Source organism: Centrocercus urophasianus, unplaced genomic scaffold, assembly GCF_019232065.1.
Source record: "Centrocercus urophasianus isolate 14NV4802_14NV808 unplaced genomic scaffold, USGS_Curo_1.0 seq_10, whole genome shotgun sequence".
NCBI lineage: Eukaryota > Metazoa > Chordata > Aves > Galliformes > Phasianidae > Centrocercus > Centrocercus urophasianus.
In genome coordinates, this window is record NW_024884142.1 from 61,049,261 (window position 1) to 61,072,857 (window position 23,597).

The following is a 23,597-nucleotide window of genomic DNA, read 5'->3' on the forward strand; positions in this document are numbered from 1 at the left end:
CCCCCCCCCCCCCCACCCCCCCCCCCGCCCCCCCCCCCCCCCCCCCCTCCCCCACCCACTACCCCCGGGGGGGGGGGGTCTCACCTCTTGGTGACTAAGATGGAAGGCTTCTTTGCCCCAGTGACGATAAAGCTCCAGGATACCAATCAGATCACCAATTGCAGTGACAATTGGTAAACAAAGAACAGATTGGATACGAGTCCCTGATTCCAGTCCAGTACCTTTGGGAAATCGCTCATCCTAGAAAATGTAAATATAATCTGATAAAGATAAACATTGTAACATTCATATACAATATACACTGGTATTTTTCTCCTCTTCCTGACTAATCACATCTGCTTGAAAACTTGATTACTGATAAAATTCACTAAAAATTCTAAATCTAAGCATAATTGAAATATAGCTTTAAGACATATACTAATGAAATTCAACAAAAAAATCTAATCTTCTCAGCTATAACTTATATACACAAATAAACACATTGATGCAAATTCAGAATTAGTTGTGTTAGGCTCAGCCTCAGGTTTATTTTTATAATATATTTTCTATAATCTGACAGGAAGGTAAACCAGCACTTCACTGTTAATCCAGTCTAGATTAAGAAAGAAAACAAAACAAACAAAGCTACAATCCTCAATTGACTCCTATGAAAAAAATATTTTTCTTAAAAAATTATGCTTGACAGTAAAGTCCTTCTCCTTCCCTTGCTTATGCATCCTGAATAAGTCTGTGCAAAATTTATAAGAATAAATGTTAGAAATAGCCTACTAGCTGCTACAAAAGGCCCAAATGAATAACTTCTGCTTGAAGTGGGAAATATCCAAAACATCATAACTTTAACACCTCAGGTGGGAAAACTCACAAAGAGAAACTACCTGGATGTTACTGCAGTGAGGCAGCACCTAAGCAACCTGAAGTACACTAGACACATTTGATTCCACACCAGTTCTTCCACATGTTTCCTGCCAGATGCTCACTGCAGATTCTGTGTAGAAAAACTCCCACTTCCTCAACCCTATAACACTGAGGTTGGGGATCCCCTCATTTCTCAAACAAGTAAGCTCTACCTTAATTATCAAAATAATAACTGATTTGAATGACTATGAACAAAAAACAGCCTCAAACAACCTCAAAGGCAAAGGAGACTGGGAAGCACCTATACGTCTTCCACAGAAGAGGTCTGATGAGTTTGTGTGAGTCCAAAACTCACAGGAAGGCAAATCATGTATACCCTTGGCAGAGGTTCATAACTTGGAGCTTCACTGTGAAAGTTAACCTTTTCCTATTGACACAACATGTTAGATGATCACTACACTCATCCAGAAAAAAAAAAAAAAAAATTGTCAGGATTTCTGTTAATAATCTGACACTGTAAACCAGCAAGGAGTTCAAAACTCATCTTTAGTAACTCTCCTGAATTTAATTAGGGATGCAAAATCAAAATACTCAACCTTCACAGACAAGCCCATCATTACATTAATTGGAAATTACCTGTAACATCTTAGGCCCCATATGTTGAATGAAAAAACCTAGCAGCATATAAACACTTTACAGTCCAGGTAAGTACCAATTGCTACTATAGAGAAAGCAGCTTTTGCTTTTTTGTGTGTTAGTTTCTGTTCAAAATGCTCTCTCAAACAGTATAAGTAAATTGCTTGTTTGGTGTAATTGTAGACTAGGGAACTAAGCTTTTCAAAACACGAAAAAGGACAGACATACAGATTGCCAGAAATCATCACAATATCTCATGAGGAGTACCTGAATCCTTTTTTTTTTTTTTTTTTTTTTTAAAAAAAAAAAAAAAAAAAAAAAGGAGCAGGAATTTTGCTGAGTTACATTAATGTGCCTTTGATGTAACTCTACTGATAATATAAACATTCTGGCTTTACATTAATGTAAGTAGAGATCAAAATCCTGTCTAGCAATCAGAATTCTGATTAACATTCTTGTCAGTATGAGTGAAGTGCTATAACTAAATCAGACTTTGATTGACTATGTGGAAGTCTATGTGTTTGGGACTGGCAAAGTAGAGTATTTCAAGACCAGGAGGACATGTGTTTTGACTGATGTGTTTATTTATCTAAGTGATTATGATACCATTACTTCCATTAATTGACAACAAAAATATGCTACAACAACACACTCAAAAAAATTAATTCAGAAATAAATTGGATATTCTGAATTTACTAGATCAAGCTGATCCAAACTTAAACTTATTTTTTTGGTAGCAAGACGGATGTAAATTATATCATTATATTATAGTATAGTATATAAATATTATATTATATCATATTATATTAATAAACCTCAGCATCAAAATATTCATTCTAAGAATAAGTTACATTCTTCTCATTAAAAAGAGGAAGCTTTTTACCCCCAGAATATCTTCTACTAACAACGTTTTTCTGGATCTGGCTACATAAGCAGATACTGTAGTGCCATGTGCAATGGGCCCTGCAGGAATGAGCCGCGGTTGTCCTTCTTTAGCTCCTGGTGGTGTAAATACACACAGACTCTAGTTAGAAGGAAAAAGAAAAAAATGCAATTAGAGAGTATGGCTACATTTACTGAGTGTGTGTGTATATATATGTATGTATATATGTAATACGGTAGGATTTAATAAAGTAGATAACAGAAAAACAGCTTTTGTGCTTTTGACAACGGAAAGCACTTGGATAAGCTGCACATAATTCTTTCATACTAGGAAATCCCACTCTAAATTTACCATTCAGATAGTGAAAAACTCTTCTGCCAAAGTCAGTCATCACTTACGTTAGTGTTGAATTGTGTTTGCTTTGAATGTCCTACATGGAGTCACAGAAAAAATATTTCCTTATATAAGATTTCTTTCTAGGATGTAGACTATTATTATTACTTATTTCAACTGAAAATGTTCATAAAGTACATATAATTTTAAAATTAACACAAAACTAAGCAGTCGGTTAGTGACAACTGTTCTCACAAAGTCACAAAATCACAAAAAAAAAAAAAAAAAAAAAAAAAAAAAAAAGAAAAAAAGCAAACTCCAATGAAAGGCACATGAGAAATAAGAGACATGGCAAAGGTTACACAGTGTTACAGCAGTAGGGCTTGAATCTGCATTTCCATAGGGGTGTTTTCTCGTTCCAGTTCTTCATTTGCTACTAATGCAATACAAATGGAAATTAAGTTACCTTAACAAAAGAAAATAAAGCTGCCACATAGTATTTCAGCTCTGAAGTTTTAGCAAACTTCAGTTTCATACTTCTCATGTAGTTAAAAAGAAAGATTTTTTTTTTTTTTTCATTGAGTAGCTCTACTGAACATGTACTGAACACGCTTTATTTTGATGGTTTCCATTAAGGTAGGAAATCTTGAACTTTTCTGTTTATACTGATGCCAAAATTTAAGCTTACTCTTACAATCTATTTCCACTCATAGCTTCATTAAAGAGTGGCTTTTAACAGTCCTCACGTAAATACCATTTTGGCTGGCAAACCCCGCTGTTGCTACTACTAAGAAGTAATGTTTTGAACATGCATCCTTCCATAGGAAAAAGGATATGGAAAGCATTTCATATATACTGATAAAAGGGTTTTGCAGAAGCAATTCCAATTCTGCCTCTTGCAGGAAGAACAAAACAAAACAAACAAAAAAAACACCTGTAAAGTATCAGAGATAAAAAGCTCTTCCAAATATCTAGTGGGATCTACAAGGCTGCTACTTAATGGTGATGGACTTCTCTCCCATCTTTAGGAGTAGTTAGACAAGAGGATACTGGAAGAGGACTCTAAGACCAGAAGTTTTCCATTCAATGTCTGAAACGCAGAGCACGCAAGGTCCTTCCTTTCATTCTGTGATGTCACAAATTGTTCCAATTGACTTCAAAATCTTCAAAATTATTCCTTTCCTTCAAGTTTAATCTCTTAATTCATTTAGATAAAGTCTTCATCAAAAAAATCTGCTCTTGTTTTTGACTGATGCTGCAGTGTATAAAAAGTGACTATTTTTCTAATGCAAGAAGCTCTAGTCATCATTTGTGATCTCTGTAGTAATTTCTAAAAATTAAATTTCACTAGTTTCAGTTGAAGACAATCTCCTGATGGAAATCAAATATATTTTCAGTTATAGACCTTAACAAAAGGATAATTATACTGTTACTAGCCATAAACTTGATTTCACCGGGCTTTGGAATTTTACTTTTGTTTCTGAGGCTGTTTTCTGTCTTTCTTCAATCAGAACCAACTTCAATTAGTTTTATGATGGTAGTATTTTATAAAATGATTTTATATTATAAATGATTATATATTAGATAGTGCACAAGATTCTTAAAACAAACAGGCAAAACACAAAAAAAATCCAAAACAAATGACAATTAGGAAGAAAGTTCAACCACTTAACACAAATGTAACATAATTCATCCTTTCATATTTCATAGGCATTTCTGGTGTAGGCAATACATTATCATCTTTATTTTAAATGCTAATATATTAACAAGTCTTCCAGTCTACAAACAATGCATAACAGCATATACTGTAACTTGTTCATGAAAGATATTAACAGCGTTCCCAATTGTAAGTAAAACACAGCAAACTTGGCTTTCAGAAATGTAACAAAACTAGTATATAACCAATTAGACACAGCACCATGGCCCTTAATGCTCTTTCCTTAATCCCATGTACTTATTTGGTTGAAATTATAATGAAATTTATCTTCAGTATCTTTACTACAGTTGAAAAAACCCTAAATATTCCTCACTTGCAACAATAAGAACATGCACAAGAAGCAATAGTGTCGTTCATCTTGTCATGTTATCATACTGTGGTCTTGCAGTTCTTTTTTTTTATGGTGAAAATCTAACACTTAGCAGAGGCAGCAGATTAAAATCCCAGTGAAAGAAAGGTTGAGAAGCCACCCCAGTATGCTAACAGAATACCATCAGCTTCTCCTCACAGAAGTTCCTTCAGTTTTAAGTACTCAAAGTTTTCAGGTGTTTTCAGTCTTTGGATCCTCTGATGAAGAGGTCAATCACAGGGGTAAACAATGCTATCATTCTGGTGACTGTTGGGGTGTATCCAGGGTAATCCAGCAGAACACCAAATCCCAATCCATAAAGGCTATACAGCATTCAACTAGCTATATAAAGTTTGTTAGGGCTGGATTTGAAGTGCAAACATTTACTATTTCCCAAACTGTTCAGTTTTTCTTCTTTCTAAAAGTACTTCTTATAACTAAGAACTAATTGGAAACTGATTTTACTAAAATATCTTTACAGCAAAGACATCTCAATAAGTCTCAGGTTTAATGAACAGAATGAGGGTTAAAGTACACACACCATAAGCATTTCATTAACAAACTGCTTTGGAGACAAGAGCATCTTCCACAGTGAGTTTTGAGGATAAAACTGGCCTTGAAAATGCTTAATGGAAAGTGATTTAATATTGAATTGACATTAAGTGAAAGCCTTAGTACTACAGCATTACCACATGGCATCATGCTTGGGAAAAAATAAAACACATTACAGAGAAAGGGGCATTAAACAAGTTGACATTAAGTGTGCATTATGGTATTTGCAGCTCATATCTCTTTCTCTTCAGTGATAGTAAACAGGTTTTTGCTCTTGGTAAAGGATGTGACAGTTTACACGTGCAAAACCACACAGTTTAATGCTGAATGTAATTGCAAGCAAGTATTAAGGCTTTTGCTTCAGGACAATTTTTTGCAGAAGCAAAACTTACTACAATAAGAAATAATGACAAGAAAACAAACAAACCAATCAAAATTAATTTGGAAGGCATTCACAATCAAAAAGCTTGTATTTGCAAACTAGCTAAACTGATGTACTAACCCAATCATACCATGCTAAAATGTTAGAGGTATAAGTAAATGTTTAACAACACAACTGCAGCAATTCTACTGTGCATGAAGCACACAAGGGAAAAAAAAAAAAAAAAAAAAAAAAAAAAAAAAGTGGCAATTACCTCAATTTTTATGAAAACTTCTTATTTTCTTCTATAAAGCTAACAGTGTACTTGAGAAAAGGTTTCCATTTTTAAATCATATAATATATAAATATGTTGGGAAAAGACACAAATGTCAGATTAATTATACTTACATGCTGCAGAAAAACTACTACTTTATTTTTACAGTTTGCATCCTTTTAAATGCCGTTACTCTCTAACTACATTTCATTTCTGGTAACTCTCCAATTGTTCCTTCAGTTCTCCTTCAGAGAAACACAAAACTAACATGTGAAAAGTTACAGTAGTTCACTGACACAGAAAACTAAGGTGACTCACCTCTCCTCCAACCTCCATGCTTTATGGTATGGTCAGCAAGCATTATTCTGAAAGATGTTTGTTCAAACAGCTCTCAGAAGACATCCAAGAATGAAGATACCTGAGCTTTCAGAAGCAACACATTGTAATGCTTCAGTACAGACACAACTAGGGAAGCTCACTAATGCCAGCTCAAACCACCTACTTTTTTCTCTATATACCACAATGATAGAGATGATTTTTCTCCTTTCTGTTTTACCCAGGCATATTTTCACCACTCAACTTCCTTTCCTTCAGATTAAACAATGCCAGTTCTTCAGCTTTCTGACCATTCTCCCTGCACGCTCTTGGAGTCTCTCCAGTTCCTCCATTTTTTAAATAAATGCAGCACTTAAACTAAACATATTATTCCACTTGAGACCACAACCAACATTCAAAGGAATGGCAACATTACTTCTCATGAAGACTAGATTTCTGCTGCTGCTACCTAGCAGTGCCTCTTTTGCAAGAGCAATGATACTGCTGGCTCATGTTTAGCCTCAAGTTCACTGCAACTCCCAGTATTTTTCTCAAAGTCACCCTACACAAGGCCAGGTCTTTAGACCTGTTTCTCATGATCACCACGAATTCTAACACTTCCGAACACTACAAACATATCTGCAGACCTTCCCAATTCCATGCCATACGCAAATTTAATAAGCTCATATTCTCGGTGCATGCATGCTTTAATGACTATATTGAGCAAAACCAGATTCCAGGATAAATCCTTGATAATTTGTCAAAAATGGAGGTTGAAGGCCCTGCCTGTGGCAAGGGGGGTTGAAACTTGATGATCCTTAGGGTACATTCCAACCCAAGCCATTCTACGATTCTATGAAAATGCCCCTGCACTGTGATTGGGAGCCACAAATAACTAGCCTTTGTATAGATTCACATTCTACCTAAGGTATTTTCATTATGACCATTTTACCAATCTGTCCACCTGAATAGTAAATGAAATGGGACCAAACATTCATTCAGCTGTATCTTGATAGTTATCTATCTTACTTTGCTCCAGTTGGATAATTTATCGACACAAAATTAAACTGTAAAACTGTAATTCATCAACAGCTTTTCCTCTCTGGCACATAGGAAAGGAACTGATTTCTTCCACTAAAAAGATTACATGATGACAGAAGTAAGTCAAGGACAGAGATTATAGTTTTCTAAATTGCCTGGAAGCTAGAAGAGTTTCACCTAGAAATATATTTAAAAGACTCAAATTTCAAGATATCTACAAATTTAAAGTAATGTACATCAAGTTGGCACAAAACTTGAGACAGCAATGAATGAGTAGATGCTTTTTGCTTGATTCTTAGTAATACTCTTAGTAATTCACCTCATAAATTCACTAGGTGGCACTGTGCATCAAGCAGCAGCAATTTTCAGTATCAACAGAAATTGTAGACTAGCTTAATATTATACACCCTGAAGCACAGAGTGTTTGCACACATATTTGTGGCCTCACTGAATTTCTTACAACAAAGCTACAAGAAACTCCTATCTGAAGCAAGGTTGATCTGCTTGTCAGCACAATTTTCAGTTTCAGGAGCTAAGCAGCACTCCAAAGATTTAGTGAAAGCTACTTCAAGTGTACACCTTTTAAATTTGAACAGTTTTGCATACAAATCCACAGGATCATGAGGTGAATTCCTCATACAAATAGTGACTATAAACACGAATCTGAATCATCTGAAGAATGAGATAACAATACATTAGAAACTCTTTGTTAAGTATTTTAGAAATAGATAGATGTTAGTTTACAGCCTTCAATCCATGCACATCTTGTACTTAGGCACAGCATCAAATACCACAAATCCTTTTAGGCGTGTTTAAAGATGATATTTAATTAAGGTCATAACATGAGAATTATGAACTGTATTTTCAATCCCATAAGAAACAAAACAAAAAACTGTGACTAAGTAATGTCCTTTCTTTACGAGTTGTGGAACATTCCTGCTTGATGTGGAAGTGTTTCCAGTCTCCAAGCATATCTTATTTGCAAAATGAATCTTGTCTACTTTAAGATTGCTTTATTTGCATAACTGCACAAAGTCATGGACAAAGATAATTTCTTAAGAGAACATCTACATTGCACAATGTAGTACAGAGAAAGTTCAAGAACCAGAAGTCACTAGTGAGCATAGTTCTGTTCAGATCTCTTTCCTACAATGATGAAGCTATACTGCTTTTAGAACCTATGTATTTTGCACCACATTCAGCCGGATGTATATTATATAACAAAACAGATTTTGAAACAGAAGATGACTTTATGAGTGAGCAAGGAGTTGGACATGTGAATGGTACCTACTTCCTTGAGGGCAATCATTTAAAAAGAAGAATTGTGTAATCAGCAATCATCTGTACCATCAGCAGAATCATGCTATCCCTTAGAATGCATAAGTAATTAGAACAAACAGAAAGTCACCGATACTACTGAACTGGTCATGCTGGTGACAAACTCTAAGTAATACCTGCATAATTAAATGCACTCTAATGAGTAATTGGTGCAGCACCTTCCATTTCAAGTAAATTCACCCAGCTAAAGACCCCAAAGGCATTCAGTCCAACTCATCACCCAGAAATTTCCATGTCTGTTGTTATCCGACTCATGGTACTTTTCCATGTCCTTCAACAGAGAGAAAGAAAACAAAGCTATACTGAAATGTTGCATGTGCAGGTATTTTAACAAACTCCTCAAAGTCCTGTTGAATTCTGCAGGGTGCTTTCAACACCTGCAACAAGACACACTGTCCTGTCAATCGTAAAGGAACCCTTTCTAAAACATCTTAAAAGGCAAATGTATCACCTATGCTTTGCAAAATGAAAATGCCGAACTTATCTTCACACTGAACAAGTGCTTTCAGCTCTAATACACCAAGTTAGGGAAGTGCTGTCCGCAACAAAAATCACACAAGGAAAGGTTTACAATGAATACTTAATAAATCACAATAAAAACAAACAAAACAAACAAACAAAAAAAAGAGTTACAACGATAGGGCAATTATCTTCTTATTTCGCCATGAAGAAATAACAGCACACGCTATGCAGTAATTATCAATTTGCTTTCATTCTGTAGAAGCCTAGAATTTCTGTAAAAGGAAGTTATCTTTTATCCTAATGAAACTCACTATTTAATCTACTTTAAATGTAGTTATGCAAAACTTGTATTGCAAGAATATTCCTTAGCCGAGATTAAAATGTCAAAATTACTGAGGATGGATTTCCTTAAACAGGCACCACTGTAGCCATACACATTTACAGTGAGAGCTGAAATTATGTAGATTTAATGCTTCAGCTTCAGATTTGATCCCAACTTTCCCTACCAAATAGTGAGAACAAATATCACTAAACTTTACAAACCACTTCTGTGAATGTTGGTATTTACTTATTATTATCAAGGTTCCTCCATCCTGACACGACTTTCTCCTAATACCTCATTCCCAGAAATCAATTTTTTTTTTTTTTTTGAAAGCATGGTGAAAATAACTGTTACATCAAATCTGTAAGTAGATATACGTATATTTTCCAAGAAAAAAAAAAAAAAAAAAGTATAATTTGGGAAATTTAAATCTCAAATCAACAAGCATCAAAAAATTAAGCAACTATTTCCCACCATGCATCCATTAGTGACCACAAGTAGCTTTACTTTGTCTACACTAATTACAGATTTTACAACTTTCTAAATAAAATAATTAACTTCATCTAAAAGAATTAGTCCTTTTCTGCCATTTACACTATGCAGATTCCTATTGTTCTCATTTAGCGAAGACTTACTGAATAAACTGCCAGTAAATGCCAGTACTTGCTGACTGATGGTCAATCTCTTTGACATATCCTTTAAATTAAATAGTTAAGAGACAAGGATAAGCAAAGGACAACTTCTTACACAAAGTAGCCTAAAGCATAACCATTCAGTTACATACTACAAGCATGGGTCTGGCCCTAAGCCTACTAATGTGAATGGAAAATCTCACACTAACATCAGAGAACTTAGGATCAGTCCCCATAATAACTACATGAGGAACATTCCATTTTGGGAGATGTAGTTACATAGCAGTGGTTAATATGTATTTTTTCAGAGGTTGGAACTTCTTAACTTTTTGCAGAAAAGATTTATACTGGAGGCAGATACATTCAACTTCTTAATAGGCTATCAAGGAAAAAAAAAAAAAAACAAAAAAACAGAGGAGGAAAAAGGAGATGAGAAGAAAAGCAGAAGGTCTGAAAGCACCCAGGTCCTCAAAGTATGTGAAGATTGGGGAGAAACCTCAGTTATGCCATACAAACCTAATACAAAAAATCTCACTGTAATAGGTCTCAAGCTGTAAAGTCAATTTATTATAATCTTTTACAAAGTGCTTAGGGAGATGAACCTCTTGCTCAGCTGGCATGCAACTACTACCCCTGAAGCTGGTCAGATCTGTGCATTCAGAGTTGATGACTACAATTCTTGTGAGTTCCTGCTATTTGCAGCAGGCAGAATGTATTTGGCAACAGTTTCCATCATCTCCCACTCATGAAAGCAAACACTGGCACCGACAAATGAGAACAAAACATTGCATTCACAAAAGATGAACACATCACTTAAATTATGTCCCTTTTGTGTTATTCACATACTTATTGAGTTCAGAGAAAAAGCAATTTATAAATAATAAAATTGGTTACCTTTATCACATTAAATAAACATTGAAAGAAAAATATGCAAAATCCATTTCCATTTTTCTTTTTTTGCTTAAATTCATGTATGGGCCTTCCTTCACCTCCTTCAGATGATATGGTTGTTTTGAACAAATCAAAAATATTCTCAGGCAAGGCTCAAATCACCTGCAGGTTTCTACATCTTCATGTTTTTTATAATTTCAAAAATGGCGTTATTTCCCTTCTTCTTAGTGCATTCATCTCACAATGAGCAAAGAAAATTGGCTAATGAACTATACAAAAATAAACTAGCTGTGTAATGTAAGGAAACAAAAGCAACAGGAAAAATGTTCTCCTCTCTAATAATTTTCACTTAGAAAAGTATAATTTGTTTCTTGAACCAATGAGAGATTAAACATTTCTGACAAATTGTGATTTTGAAGTTGATGGAGTTCAATGAAGTATAAACTGCATTTCCATCTCTGTAGCCATTCAAAGTAACTAAAACTATTGTACAATGTTAACTATACAAATTGATCAGGATACTAAAAAAAAGGGGGGTACAAAACAGTATTGGACACACTGTTATTCAAATTTTTACATCAGATATTCATCTCCCTTATGAATTTTAAACGTACAATTTATGTCACACTAACCAACATCCATACCTAAGATTTATATCATCTCATGATGAAGTTCCTTCTAGCAGTTATCAGAAGAATTGACATCATTTCAAATAAAACAGAATGATGTCTGGATAAAAGAACAGGTTATGCTGAGAGCAAATTCATATTATGTTCTATGTTTGTTAAAGAAAATAATGGAGCCAAATCACAAGCTAAGTTGCTACAGACAGAGTAATAACATTAGCATTCTACTAACACAGCATTCTACTGCCAAATCTTAGGGGAAAAATAAAAGAAAAAAAAAAGAAAAAAAAAAAAGAAAAGGAATAAAAAAAGTGCCAAGACACTAAATGTGGGAAACTGGGAAACATTACCACCATGTTAACTAAACTTTCATTTTGCAGGAAAAATAAATAAATAAACCAACTTAACGAAGAGCTAGTATTTAGCACTTAGACAATATTTCCTGCTAAATGAGGTAAATATAAAATCAAAATATCACTGTAAAACTGGAAAATGCACTTGTGACTGTACACAAAAGCAGTATCTAAATCCAGAATACTTACATTATTGCATTCTCCCAGGAAATATAGTGCAAATCCATCAGCTTTCGTAGCTGCCAAAGCAATAATAAAATAAATAAATGTACTCAGAGTGGGAATCAAGCTTAAAGAAGTTCTCTGAAGTGAAACCACAGATTCAACTCTTTTTAGGACAACCATAAACATTTCTAAATGTGAAAGTCCATCACTGTGTCCTTTGAAAATTCCAAGACTCTTTCGAAATTAGAGGTACAGAACAATACTTATTTTCACCACTGCAATGTACTATGTTCTAAAAGATTATTAGAAACAACAATACATCATACTCTTATTCTAAGGCCTAATGCCGATAAATTCAAATTGGTTCATACAACAGTATAGAAATAAAATAAGAACATACATTTATAATATGATCAGGCAGATAAGATTATAATTTCCATGAGGAAAATAAATACTGTTTGGAGATGGTAAACTATTTTTATCCTTGCCTTAAGACAGAAAAGTATGGGAAAATAAAATGCTGCAAATATTGCCATAAAAAATGTGTTTCGTAACAAACTGTTTCTATTTTCTGCACCTGTCCCATTCCAAAAACAGTGACACACCACAATTTTTGTACTTGCCTGATTTTTGCTAGATTCACATTGCTGTATGAAACAGGATAAAGTTGAATTCCTTAACCTTTAAAAAACTGAAAGTCAATGAACTATTATAAGTTACAGCTGAAATGAAAACTATGAATCAGAAGAGAGTATAGGAGGCCAGTGTTTTTTACCCTGTTTTACACAGTAGAGAACAATTATCCACCATTACAAAACAACAAAATATCCATGTTGGGGAAATTCTTCTGAAGAGTTGCATGTAACCTATTACACTAAATAAATGTACCAATCCTTTCTATTGAAGTCTCAGTACAACCACTATGGATAAAAAAAACCCAACAAACTACCAAATAACACATTTTTACTGGGGATGTTTTTTTTCTATTAACTCTTGATCACATGTAGTATTATTTTTTATATATATATACTAAAAATACTACTTACATCAGATAGAAAAAAAATGCTTAAAAACTGAATTTGAAGTGATGAAGACATCCACTTTCTGTACATCTCAATTTTGTTTGAAAAGGGATTTAAGTATTCAGTGATATTACTGACATTTTTTTTTAACTTTTAATATTGATCTTCCAACACCGTCATAACCAGAATAATCTATAATTTGGTTCATTTAACAGGATGATTTAATTTTGCAATGAGCTGCAGAGCTCTCTCCAAAGAAGAACATCTCTCAGATGTAGTAAGGGATCCAATGAGATACAGAAGCTGAAGTCCATCCTGAGACAACATCCAAGGTATACAGTATATCTCTCTTTACTAATTAAAATTTGTAACAAATGTGCTGTGCACTGATGCAAAGGAACAGATCAGACACATCAGATTCTGTGTCTTACCTATTTTAATGATGCTGCTCAGTTCATACAAAAGTAGTTGGTTATCTCCTCCTGTATCCAGGCGCTGCTCTATGTAGCTGTTCAATTCATACACTACACCTTGCATATTCGTATCCTGATACTAGTGAAGCAAAGATAAGAAAAACATCTTAGAATAATTCATTTTGCAGTTTTCAACACACAAATTCATTAAAAATTATAACTTAGAGATTTCAATACCAAGTCAACCTTAACTATCCTAATGCAGCTACCTAGAGAACTGGGTCATTGCTGAGTTAAGAAGCATTCCACTTTCTGCTCCATTTGTTTAAAACGTACTAAGTAAACCACTGAACAATTAGCAATTGCCTAAACTTGGTCAAAGTCATATGACAGTGTGCCAAGAAGAAACTCAGATGCAACAATTAGGAAGCAAGCAACCTTCAGCTCCTTTCTTTGAAGCTCCTTCTCCACCAGGAAAGGAGACAACTAGGTATGTTTGCCAGCATCTTCCACGTGAAATTCATTAACCAAACGTTCAAGATGTGCAAAGCACCAGAGCTCTGAAGTGGTACCTCAAGCAGATCCATCTTTGAAATACAGAAGCAATTAACAGCACCAGACTGAAGGACAGAAATTGTAAGAGTTAAAACCATGATAGACGCTGTGGCTTAACAGGCATTTCTTTCAATGGAAGGCAGCAGACACAGACCCAGAGATTAAAAAACAAGTAGAATATTTAGCTGGGCACAATGAAACAGCAGCACGTGTTAGAATTTCACATGAAAGGAGACGCAGCCTCCCTAAAGGGGCCCAGACGCATTTAGTTATTCAGTTCTTCAGTCCTGAGGGGCTGATAAAACTGGCAGCAAATGTGCATGTGTAGCATGATAGCATCACAAACAATAATTTCACAGAAAGCAATAGTTGGCAGTAAGTACAGATTCAGTATACTGCCCAAAACTGGTAATGTGGTGACTAAACAAAGTAATACGGTCGATTACTTACTGAACTCAGTGAAGCAGTAGATTTTGTCACTCAAACTAAAAATGAAGCTAGTGATATTTAGATTAGATCTAAATATTTAGGATTAACGTTGCTTGAAAGACTAAGAATTATCCTTCCGCTCATTCATACGTTACAGTCAGACGTGTTGAGAGTAGACTAATCTAAGTAGTACTGCAAAAATATGCCACTACAGTTCAGAGAACTACCCATCATCTACCCATTGCTTCCACCTTCACGTGCACATATTATTGTCTGCTTCATATTTCCATAAATCTTCTCTGTCTGTATCTTCATGTGCAGGCAATCCTCACTAGATACATAACTTACACTGCACATTCTGTGACATAATTTTTGCTTTCATACATTTCTACACACAGAGCCTATACCTGTATATTTAGGATACACTTGGCTTCTTCATTTCAAACCAAACCAAAAGAAAAAAAATCAACAAAGTGCATGCTGGATAATGCCAGTTCCTGACTCTTTTAAATTAAGGAGATTTTAATCCTGACCTAAAAATGGCTCCTGAGCACATACAACCTCTGCTGTGACCCTCCCCTAACACGTGGTGTTGTATTAATCTATTGCTCCAGATGGACATAATGGAACATTTGAGACCTAGCAAGTCGTAAAACATGCCAAACTCTTAATTCTCTCCATAAATTGATGTGATTATTATAATTTTTGACAGCAATAAGGTCACACTGCATACATGTAGTTAATGCTTGGCTAAGTCTTGAGTTTATAACACAGATTGCCATTACCATTATTAGCTCAGTATGGCAGATGGCAAGCTTCCATTTGTAACTGACTGTCCTCTGCTGTGTCCCGTATTTACTACTGTATAGTTTTTAAGAGGCAGAAAACAATAGCTTAGTTTCATGAAAGTGGAATTTTTACGAACAGCTTTATACTTTCAATATAGCTGTAAGAAGCCATGCAATGGGAAAATGGCTAATGTAAGTCTCTTCCACTCATATATGTTAACCTACATCAAAAGTATGTGTAGACACATATCCTAAAAGAAGGCAGGTGATCAAGCACGTATGCACAAAACCTTTATTACGTGGGAAAATGCCTTCTCCGAAACTTGGAATTGAATACTTCTCACCTGTGATATACAGTCAGGATTTAAATCTTCAAAGGTTAAAGCTAGTACAACAGAAGGCATCATCAAAATTAATCCACTGGCATAATACCAATTTTCACCATAATCAAGCAGCAGAGCTGTGTGCATAGCAATTACATAATAAGCTCTGTGCCCTTTATCCTCACCTCTGCAACATATGATAGCAAACATTTTGAAGGCAGGGCAAACCACTGCATGCATTCATGTTACTGAAAGGTGGAAGCCTCATACTCGTACTCACACATTTGTAATATGGCAGATTTCTATTACTGATAATCCAAGAATCCACCACTGGTCAGATTAACAAATTTGGTCTAGATCCACAATTAAGTAATTCTACAACTTAGAACAATCAACAGCAAGGAGTTATTTCATTATACTGTAAAATATCCTTGATTTTTCTAACAGAGAAGTAGAATAGATATACTTTTTTGGCATTTCAGAATGGATAACCACAAAATCTTTGGTTGAAAAGCCACAATCCTCTTTATGAAACCATATTTTTAAACACAGAGTAAGTCATAAGCAAACCACAGTACAACCACTATTCAATGCAGATGCTAACACAGGCTTTAGGAAAGGAATTCCTAAAAAAATAAATAAGTAAAAATCAACACACTCAGTGAAAAAAACACATTTTTGTCATCAAAAAAATCAGTTCCTTAGTGTACGACTGTAGCTTATTTTGCATTTAAAACATTATTAATATTCATTTTAGTTAATCAATTCTTTCATTGCTGATTTCCTTCTAAGATTCTGTGTCTTTTGTATATTTGCTGTAAAATTCTGGATTTCAGTAGTGTGATATTAAAATAATTTAAGTGAACTAGAAAATGGTTCAACAATACCACACCGCTATGATTTCATATTATTAGTACTCCATAAAAGGAAAACGCCTAATAATTAATAAGGGAAACCTGCTACAGATAATCATATCCAAAATGTATAAACACAAAAGAAGAGAGGCTGAGAATCACAAAATTTCTTGCATGAAAGGTGATACTGAAATATCAGAAAATGAAATGAATTTAACGCATTCTCTCTGAAAATCTGCCATTAAAAATGCAAGCACACAGTATAATACATAAAGAAAATTTTATCAAACTGCAACGAAGATTAATCTACATGTTTTCATGCTTATAGGGCACTTGTGCCAGGGGCATTTTATGATGCTGCTGAGAAGAAAAAGTCCTTCTGCTGCAACAGAAATACTTCGTTAATAGAGCACAGGGTCAGTAAGTGCAATTATAATCCATAAGTTTGTCTGATTTCTACGTAACTTCCTCAATTATTTTCTGAGTAATAAGAAAAAATTGTTCTACAATAATTATTTCTACACATACTACTGAATACTTTTTCCGAATTAACAACTGCTAACTCTTGCAGTAGAAACATATCCTTTTACAGCCTGCATAGTTTATATCAGAACCATAGGCTAGGAGGAATAAGAACAAATGAACAGCTGGATGTACTTTGGGGATGGAGAATGGCATTGGATTAGGAGAGGAAAAAAACTGTAAAAGCTACAACACGAGGGAGAAATTGATCACAGCCAGAAAGACTACTTCTGATTTTATTTCCTGTTTGTAATTTAGACCTCTTGGGCTGGCTTCAGAGTATTTCAGAGATCACAAGAACTGTTTGTCAGTTGATGCAGAAGGCTTCTAGCTGACCATGGGTCTGAATCAGAGCTGTACTGATTTCTAGGAGGTGGCTGTGAAGTCCCATTTTGCTATGTACTCAACAGTTGGGCTGGATAGCAGGATAGATATTCCTGTTTTGCCCAGGAATTGGGAGAACATGCTGAGCTGCCATACCAGTATGCCTTGACTTCTGGGAAAGCAAGAATCAATTCTTGGTCGAGCAAGCATTTTCTTGAACATTTTCTACATTCCAGCTGAAAGAACTCATGTTATACATGTGTCCATGGCTACTCTATCAATTTGCAAGGCTCTCTAGAGGCACCACAGAACCCTCATGAAGGGTTCTCATCAGTATACTTTAAACTGAAGTCATGAATCTGAATTTCAATTAGAAATAATTCCTGGAATAGGGTTAGGACCTATTAAGGCTCAGTAGTTGTTGAAGAATTCTAAATCACTAAGATTAAAAGATGTTCCTGAGCTTGTTTTTATGTAGGCCTGAGAATATAAAAATGCCTATATGCCCTTTGATAACATAGGTAAAATCTCAGATAATCAGCTAAAAATTACAGAATGGCCAGGGTTGGAAAGGATCTCAAGGATCATGAAGCTCCAACCCCCCTGCCACATGCAGGGCCACCAACCTGCCCATTTAATACTAGACCAGGCTGCCCAGGGCCCCATCCAGTCTGGCCTTGAAAAAATTATTATTATTATTATTATTATTGTTGTTGTTGTTGTTGTTGTTATTGTTGTTGTTGTTATTAAATAAAACAATAAAACAATAAAAATAATAAAATTATTATTACTTTTATTAATAATAATAATAATACAAGAAATCAACAAACCACCTGAATTAAATACAGCTTCAAGACTTGCAGAATCTACAGAGTGCTTCATCCACAACAATATCCATAGGCAAGATTACACCACAAACATCTAAATTGGAGAGATCTGAAATGTGACAAGAATCTGTATCCAAATTTCTTCAATCTTTCCTTTAAACTGATAGCTATTCCCTTTCTCTGTGAAGCATACCATAGAAACTAAGCTGCTGGTAAGCCCAGAACATCTCCTGATAAACTTCATCGAAGTTTTCTTTCCTATAATACTGAAGTCTCAACAACAGAAGAGTCATCAGAGACCTAAGACCTTTTGAAGCAGAAGAGCTGCAGTCACCAAAATGAATACATAAGCTGTCTGATGCCTTTTGCCAAAATGCATTAATTTTCCCTTGCTTTCATGTAGCTTTATGTAAATTAAATATTTATATATAAAAAAAACAATAAAGACAAAAAAAAAACAACAAAAAACCACAAATCCACAGTCAGCATCTTGATTTAACAATCTCACTCTATCTAATTTTCCAGTTCCCTTCATAACTTTGATCCCTAAACTACTTCAGGGAAGGACATTAATGCTCAGTTACTGTAGATTTTTAAAAGATCCATAGTATCAGTTAAGTAATTTTGGGACCATTTTCTTATTTTTCCTGGCAGTAAATGTATTTTTAACCTCAATCATATTCTTGCCTCCACAACAATTTTATTTAAAAAAAAAAAAAAAAAAGTGAGAAAATAAATACTGGTTGTATTTTAGATATAGTACTCTTACTGAATTTCTGATGACCAACTTGTATAATGAAAGAAGAAACTTTAGGAAAAACCCAAAATGTTTACTTAAATAAACTAATGAAGGTGGGAAAATGACACTCAATTTTATTCAGTTTATTGTAATATGCATGAAGGTTAGGTGGCATACGTCTTTGATATATATGTTTATATATGTTTATATGTACAGTCAGCTCCTACAGTCAGCTTCTACTTTCACACACTGCAAGATTTTTCATTGTTTAGGTGCTCTAAGAGCTAGTTTACATCTTGTACAGAAACTGGTACTTTTCCTTTTGAGCATGGATAACGGAGATAACTGTCCCGAAAACAGTGAAAACACATCTACACTGCACATATAAAGAACCAATGAGGTCCAGACCTCGTTAAAAGAAAAAAAAAAAAAAAAAAAAAAAAAAAAAGGAGCAATAAGGAAATCACAGAAAGGGAATAAAACAGACTGTTTGCTTTGGGGTATAAATACTGACCCATGGATGTTAAATCCTCAAATCCTCAAACTGAAAAATGAAACAAACAAAAAAAATGTGGCAAGTTTAAAAGACAGAAATCGTTTTCAAAAATCACACAGCTTGGACAGAATGCTCAGCAAAATCTCTCAGCTCCAAAAAGACGTAACTAGGAGACGTAACTAGGATTGGCAAGAGTAACTACTTTTGTTTAAACTTGGACATTGGAAAGCAAGAAGTTGTAAAGAGCAGAGTTAGCTGAAGAGATTAGTTTTAATACTTGTACATTGCCTCAGAGAAAGCTGCTTCTACACGCGTTTGTCTGACGTCTATTCTTCTTGTTTTGACTGGAGAGGACATGGGTTGTAACTTGCTCTGTAAATAGAGTTCGGCATTGCAGCAACACAGACAGGTATTTATGTATTGTTTGTTCACACATCAAACACTGCTCACAACAAAACCAAAAAGGGGAAAACACAAAATGGCAGTTGGTGAGACAAGCCCTGTTATTATGGCTAAAGATGCAAAACAGCTCTTACTCTGCATGGAAAAGGTTCACAGGTTTTGAAAACACATTTTTACAAGCTCACTAGACATAGCAAGAATTTTCCTAGAAGAACTACTTGAATAGCCCACGTTTGCAGGGATCTCATTCAAATACTTCCATTGCCTCCTTCCCTGTTATCAAACAGTAACACTGAAATAAATTGCTTCACTAGTAATAGGAAAAACACATAATGAAAAGCAAAGGCTTGACTTATAAGAGCAGAACATTACGAATATATAGAAGTATCCATATTATTAATGGTAATATTGCTCATAAAACTGCACAAATATCTTAATTACATCACCTCTTCGTATTAAATAATAAAACAGCATAATGTCAATTAACAGCTTCATTTTAACTTGACAGGGCTGAATAACACTTCTATTCTTAAAAGTCTTTTTATAAAATCACATTCCCTCCTAATAGCCGACTTGCAAGCACTCTAAAAACATTCTGTACAAAATTAAAAATAAACTTCCTCATTTTCCTACCACTATTGCTCATCACTATCACAGTATCTGTGAGACTTTACTTATAAAATAAATCAACTTACACAAGCATCTTCTTTTTGTGTCAGTGGGTGCAATGCCATTTGCATCATTCCTAAAGGCTGAGTGTTTGTTCTAGTTCTCTCAAGTTTTTAATTAATTTGCTACAGTATTAGCTCTAGGACAGTAAAACAAGGTTTAAATATCCAGTCTTTGATACGGAAATACTACAAAGAATGAGCTTGTTTTGCCATGTCTTTAATAAGGAAATACTACAAAGAATGAACTCGCTTTGCCAATGTGTCATAAGACATCAAATTTTTGTTATCAGTTGCACTGTGGAGATACATGCAATTACTGAAACTATTTACTGAAAACATGCTTGCTAATTCTGTAACTGTCAGTGACACGCTGTGCTGGGTGCTAGCTGGTGCCAAGGCAACTACCATAAGTTCCAAGTCCAAAAAGGGGAAAGGAGAGGATTAAAGTATTATTCCTGCTTCCAAGAATAAAGTACTGTAAATGAGCTAGTCACTTGCTAGGTAATAATTTTCTGGTGTTTATATGGCAAACCTGCAAAGTGAACTGCTGTTGGCATCACCAGAGTTTACAAAGCTTAGGTACTGCCAAAATGCATCTTCACTAGAAAAACTGTTCAAGTAAACATGGAATGGAAAGTCATTAAGTAAAATGAACAACAGCTAATTTCATTGTGATCGTATCAGGAACACGAAGTGTTTTTCTTTAAACTTCGTAATCTGAGATACAAAAGAACACACAGTGATCATGGGAAAATTAACAGCACATAGAACAAAATCCTGGCGACAGTTCATGTAGGAATGGAGTAACTTTTGCCAGCTCAAAAGAATAACACGTCTCCTGTGCGCACTGTTTTCACTAATACTGTCAAAAGAATGTATCTTAAGTATAGGCACACATGAACACATCCACATTTAATGCCCAAACTCACATTCCTTTTTTTTTTTTTTTTTTCTTTAGCAGATAAAACAGGGAAACCAAGTTTTGTTAATTAAAATAGCTCGTATTTGGTTTTCTTTCTACCTAAAAATCTACTTCTGTAGCTAGGACAGCATCTGCCAGCACACATCTGCACAGTAAGTTAGCAGAGGATATTCAGCATTTCCAAGGAAGTTCTCAATTGCTACATCACGTGAAAAGGGGATTCTCTCCCCAGTTATATATATTTCATAAACACTGGAATCTGTCGTAGAGAGAAAAGTTCACAGGTTCACCGTTTGGTCACAGATGCTCACAAGCTATTTTGTAACCAGATTTTTCTTCCCTGCAAACGCAGCCCACAGGAATCACAAAACTGATTTTTTTCTCTTTCACCTCACTGGTATTCAGAAACTCTAGAACAACCCTGTGAACCTGCACGTTTGTAAAGAAAAAGAGTTAGATTTTTGGGGAGAAAAAAATATGAATTTAATAATTTAATGATTAGATGCACTTAATGAAAAACATCTTCCCTCAATTTAATTCTATTGTCCTGTGTGAGCACAACAAAAAAAGGGACTAAAGAAGCTACCAAAGTCACAGTATATAACGATGAATATTTTAGTATTTTTATTGAAAAATTGAGGGGAGGGGGGAAACACAGCTATGCAAAGCATATGCTTTCAGCATATTTCTACCATTTCTACTAACTAACATAATGGCTTAAACCTATTTGGTGATTTAATTCTGCAATACATTTCATTCTGCTACCCTTGACTTTTGCTTCTCTGTGATACAGATAACAGTTTCTTCATGCAGACATTTTCAGGAATTAAAAATGTAGCACTTAATGACTAAAACTCATAATTCATCAGTCAGCAGGAACATGTCTTTTCCTCTGAGAAGCATTACTCATGTAAAGAACTTTCCTAATTTAAATACTAATTTATGTTCAGATTTCAATTAAAGCAGCATCTGTTTGAGCTACTGCTAAAGAAAGAGGATGTATTGCAATGGTCTACGTTGTACGATTCAAAAATACTATAAAATAATACGTGTCTGTTTGTAGTTTGGTGCATTTCCAGTAGGTATTCACTTAACTACCGTAACTGTTAAATATTAAGGAACTATTAGAGGCCATCAATTATAAATTAAAGGCTAGAAATTAGGCATAATGTATAATAATAGTTATAAATAAACTACTTAAGCATTACCTTTTGCCTGCATTCTCAACAACTATACATCCAAAGCACATCCACATACATAGAGAACTTTTGCTGGCATAAACTCATTTTAGGCATCATTCAACTTCTTTTTTGTAGTCTCATGCAGTCTTCTGCATTCACGGTTACCAAAGTGAGGTTTCTGCTCCCAGTCTGTTTCCATTATTTTTTCTATTTTTTCCATTATTCATCCGAAAGTTTTCTACAGGACTTCCCCTGACAGCAAGGCACTCAACCTGCTTTTACAGGTACTCAACCAGCCTTGTTTCTAATATTTGTCTGACAATATTTCATTTCTCCCCCCAAACACAAGTTAGCTTATGCAAAAAGTTCAAGAAGAAGAACAAAACAGGACTATGACTCTACCCTAGAATGCTGCAAGTGGCTCCCTAATTTTAATATCTGGGCATTTCAGGCTGACCAGACACATATGCGGGCAACAAGTTGTCCTGTTTTGACGTTTTGTCATTCCCTAGCAAGAGCACTTGTTTCTAACAGGTCTCTCTATTTAGCCTCAGCCATAGAAAGATTCTACAAAACACTGTATCAATCAGATGGAGGGCGAGAGCCAGAAAATTCATTACTGAACATGTATTTTACATTACTTTTCATACAGTACGCTGCAAAATGCTTCAAATTAAATAATAGAGCTCATCTGTGCCAAAACACATCTCAAAGGGAGTAATTAGATAGGACGTACTCCTTCCTTTGTTTCTTATTGTTATGCTCACTATCTCACAAGGCAATAAGACTGTGCAGTTATTCTTAAACTCCAAGTTAAGGGATTTTCCTGGTTTCTGTGAAGTTCCTTTTTTAAAACTGGATCACAAGAATAGCACTGTGAGAACTCTCAATTTGTTAACACAAAATACCCTTTAATTTATTTCCAGCCAATCAAGTGCTTTAATATTTATTTTTGTTCTTAATTGTTGTTTAGTCAGTCAGTACACCAACTTTTCCCCCAGAGATCCAGTTAGTACAGGAAACA

General features: G+C 34.8%; 1 protein-coding gene across 1 annotated transcript in view; it reads right to left on the bottom strand.

The window, feature by feature from the left end:
• PDE10A (phosphodiesterase 10A) overlaps window positions 1-23,597 on the bottom strand; it is a 159,945-nt gene that overhangs the window by 37,995 nt on the left and 98,353 nt on the right. Inside the window, exons 5-8 of the mRNA XM_042816608.1 lie at window positions 13,559-13,679; window positions 12,130-12,179; window positions 2,375-2,515; window positions 85-240 (exon numbers count right to left, since the gene is read on the bottom strand). Of these exons, the coding sequence (XP_042672542.1) occupies window positions 85-240; window positions 2,375-2,515; window positions 12,130-12,179; window positions 13,559-13,679 (468 nt within the window). The remainder of the gene's footprint in view (window positions 1-84; window positions 241-2,374; window positions 2,516-12,129; window positions 12,180-13,558; window positions 13,680-23,597) is intronic.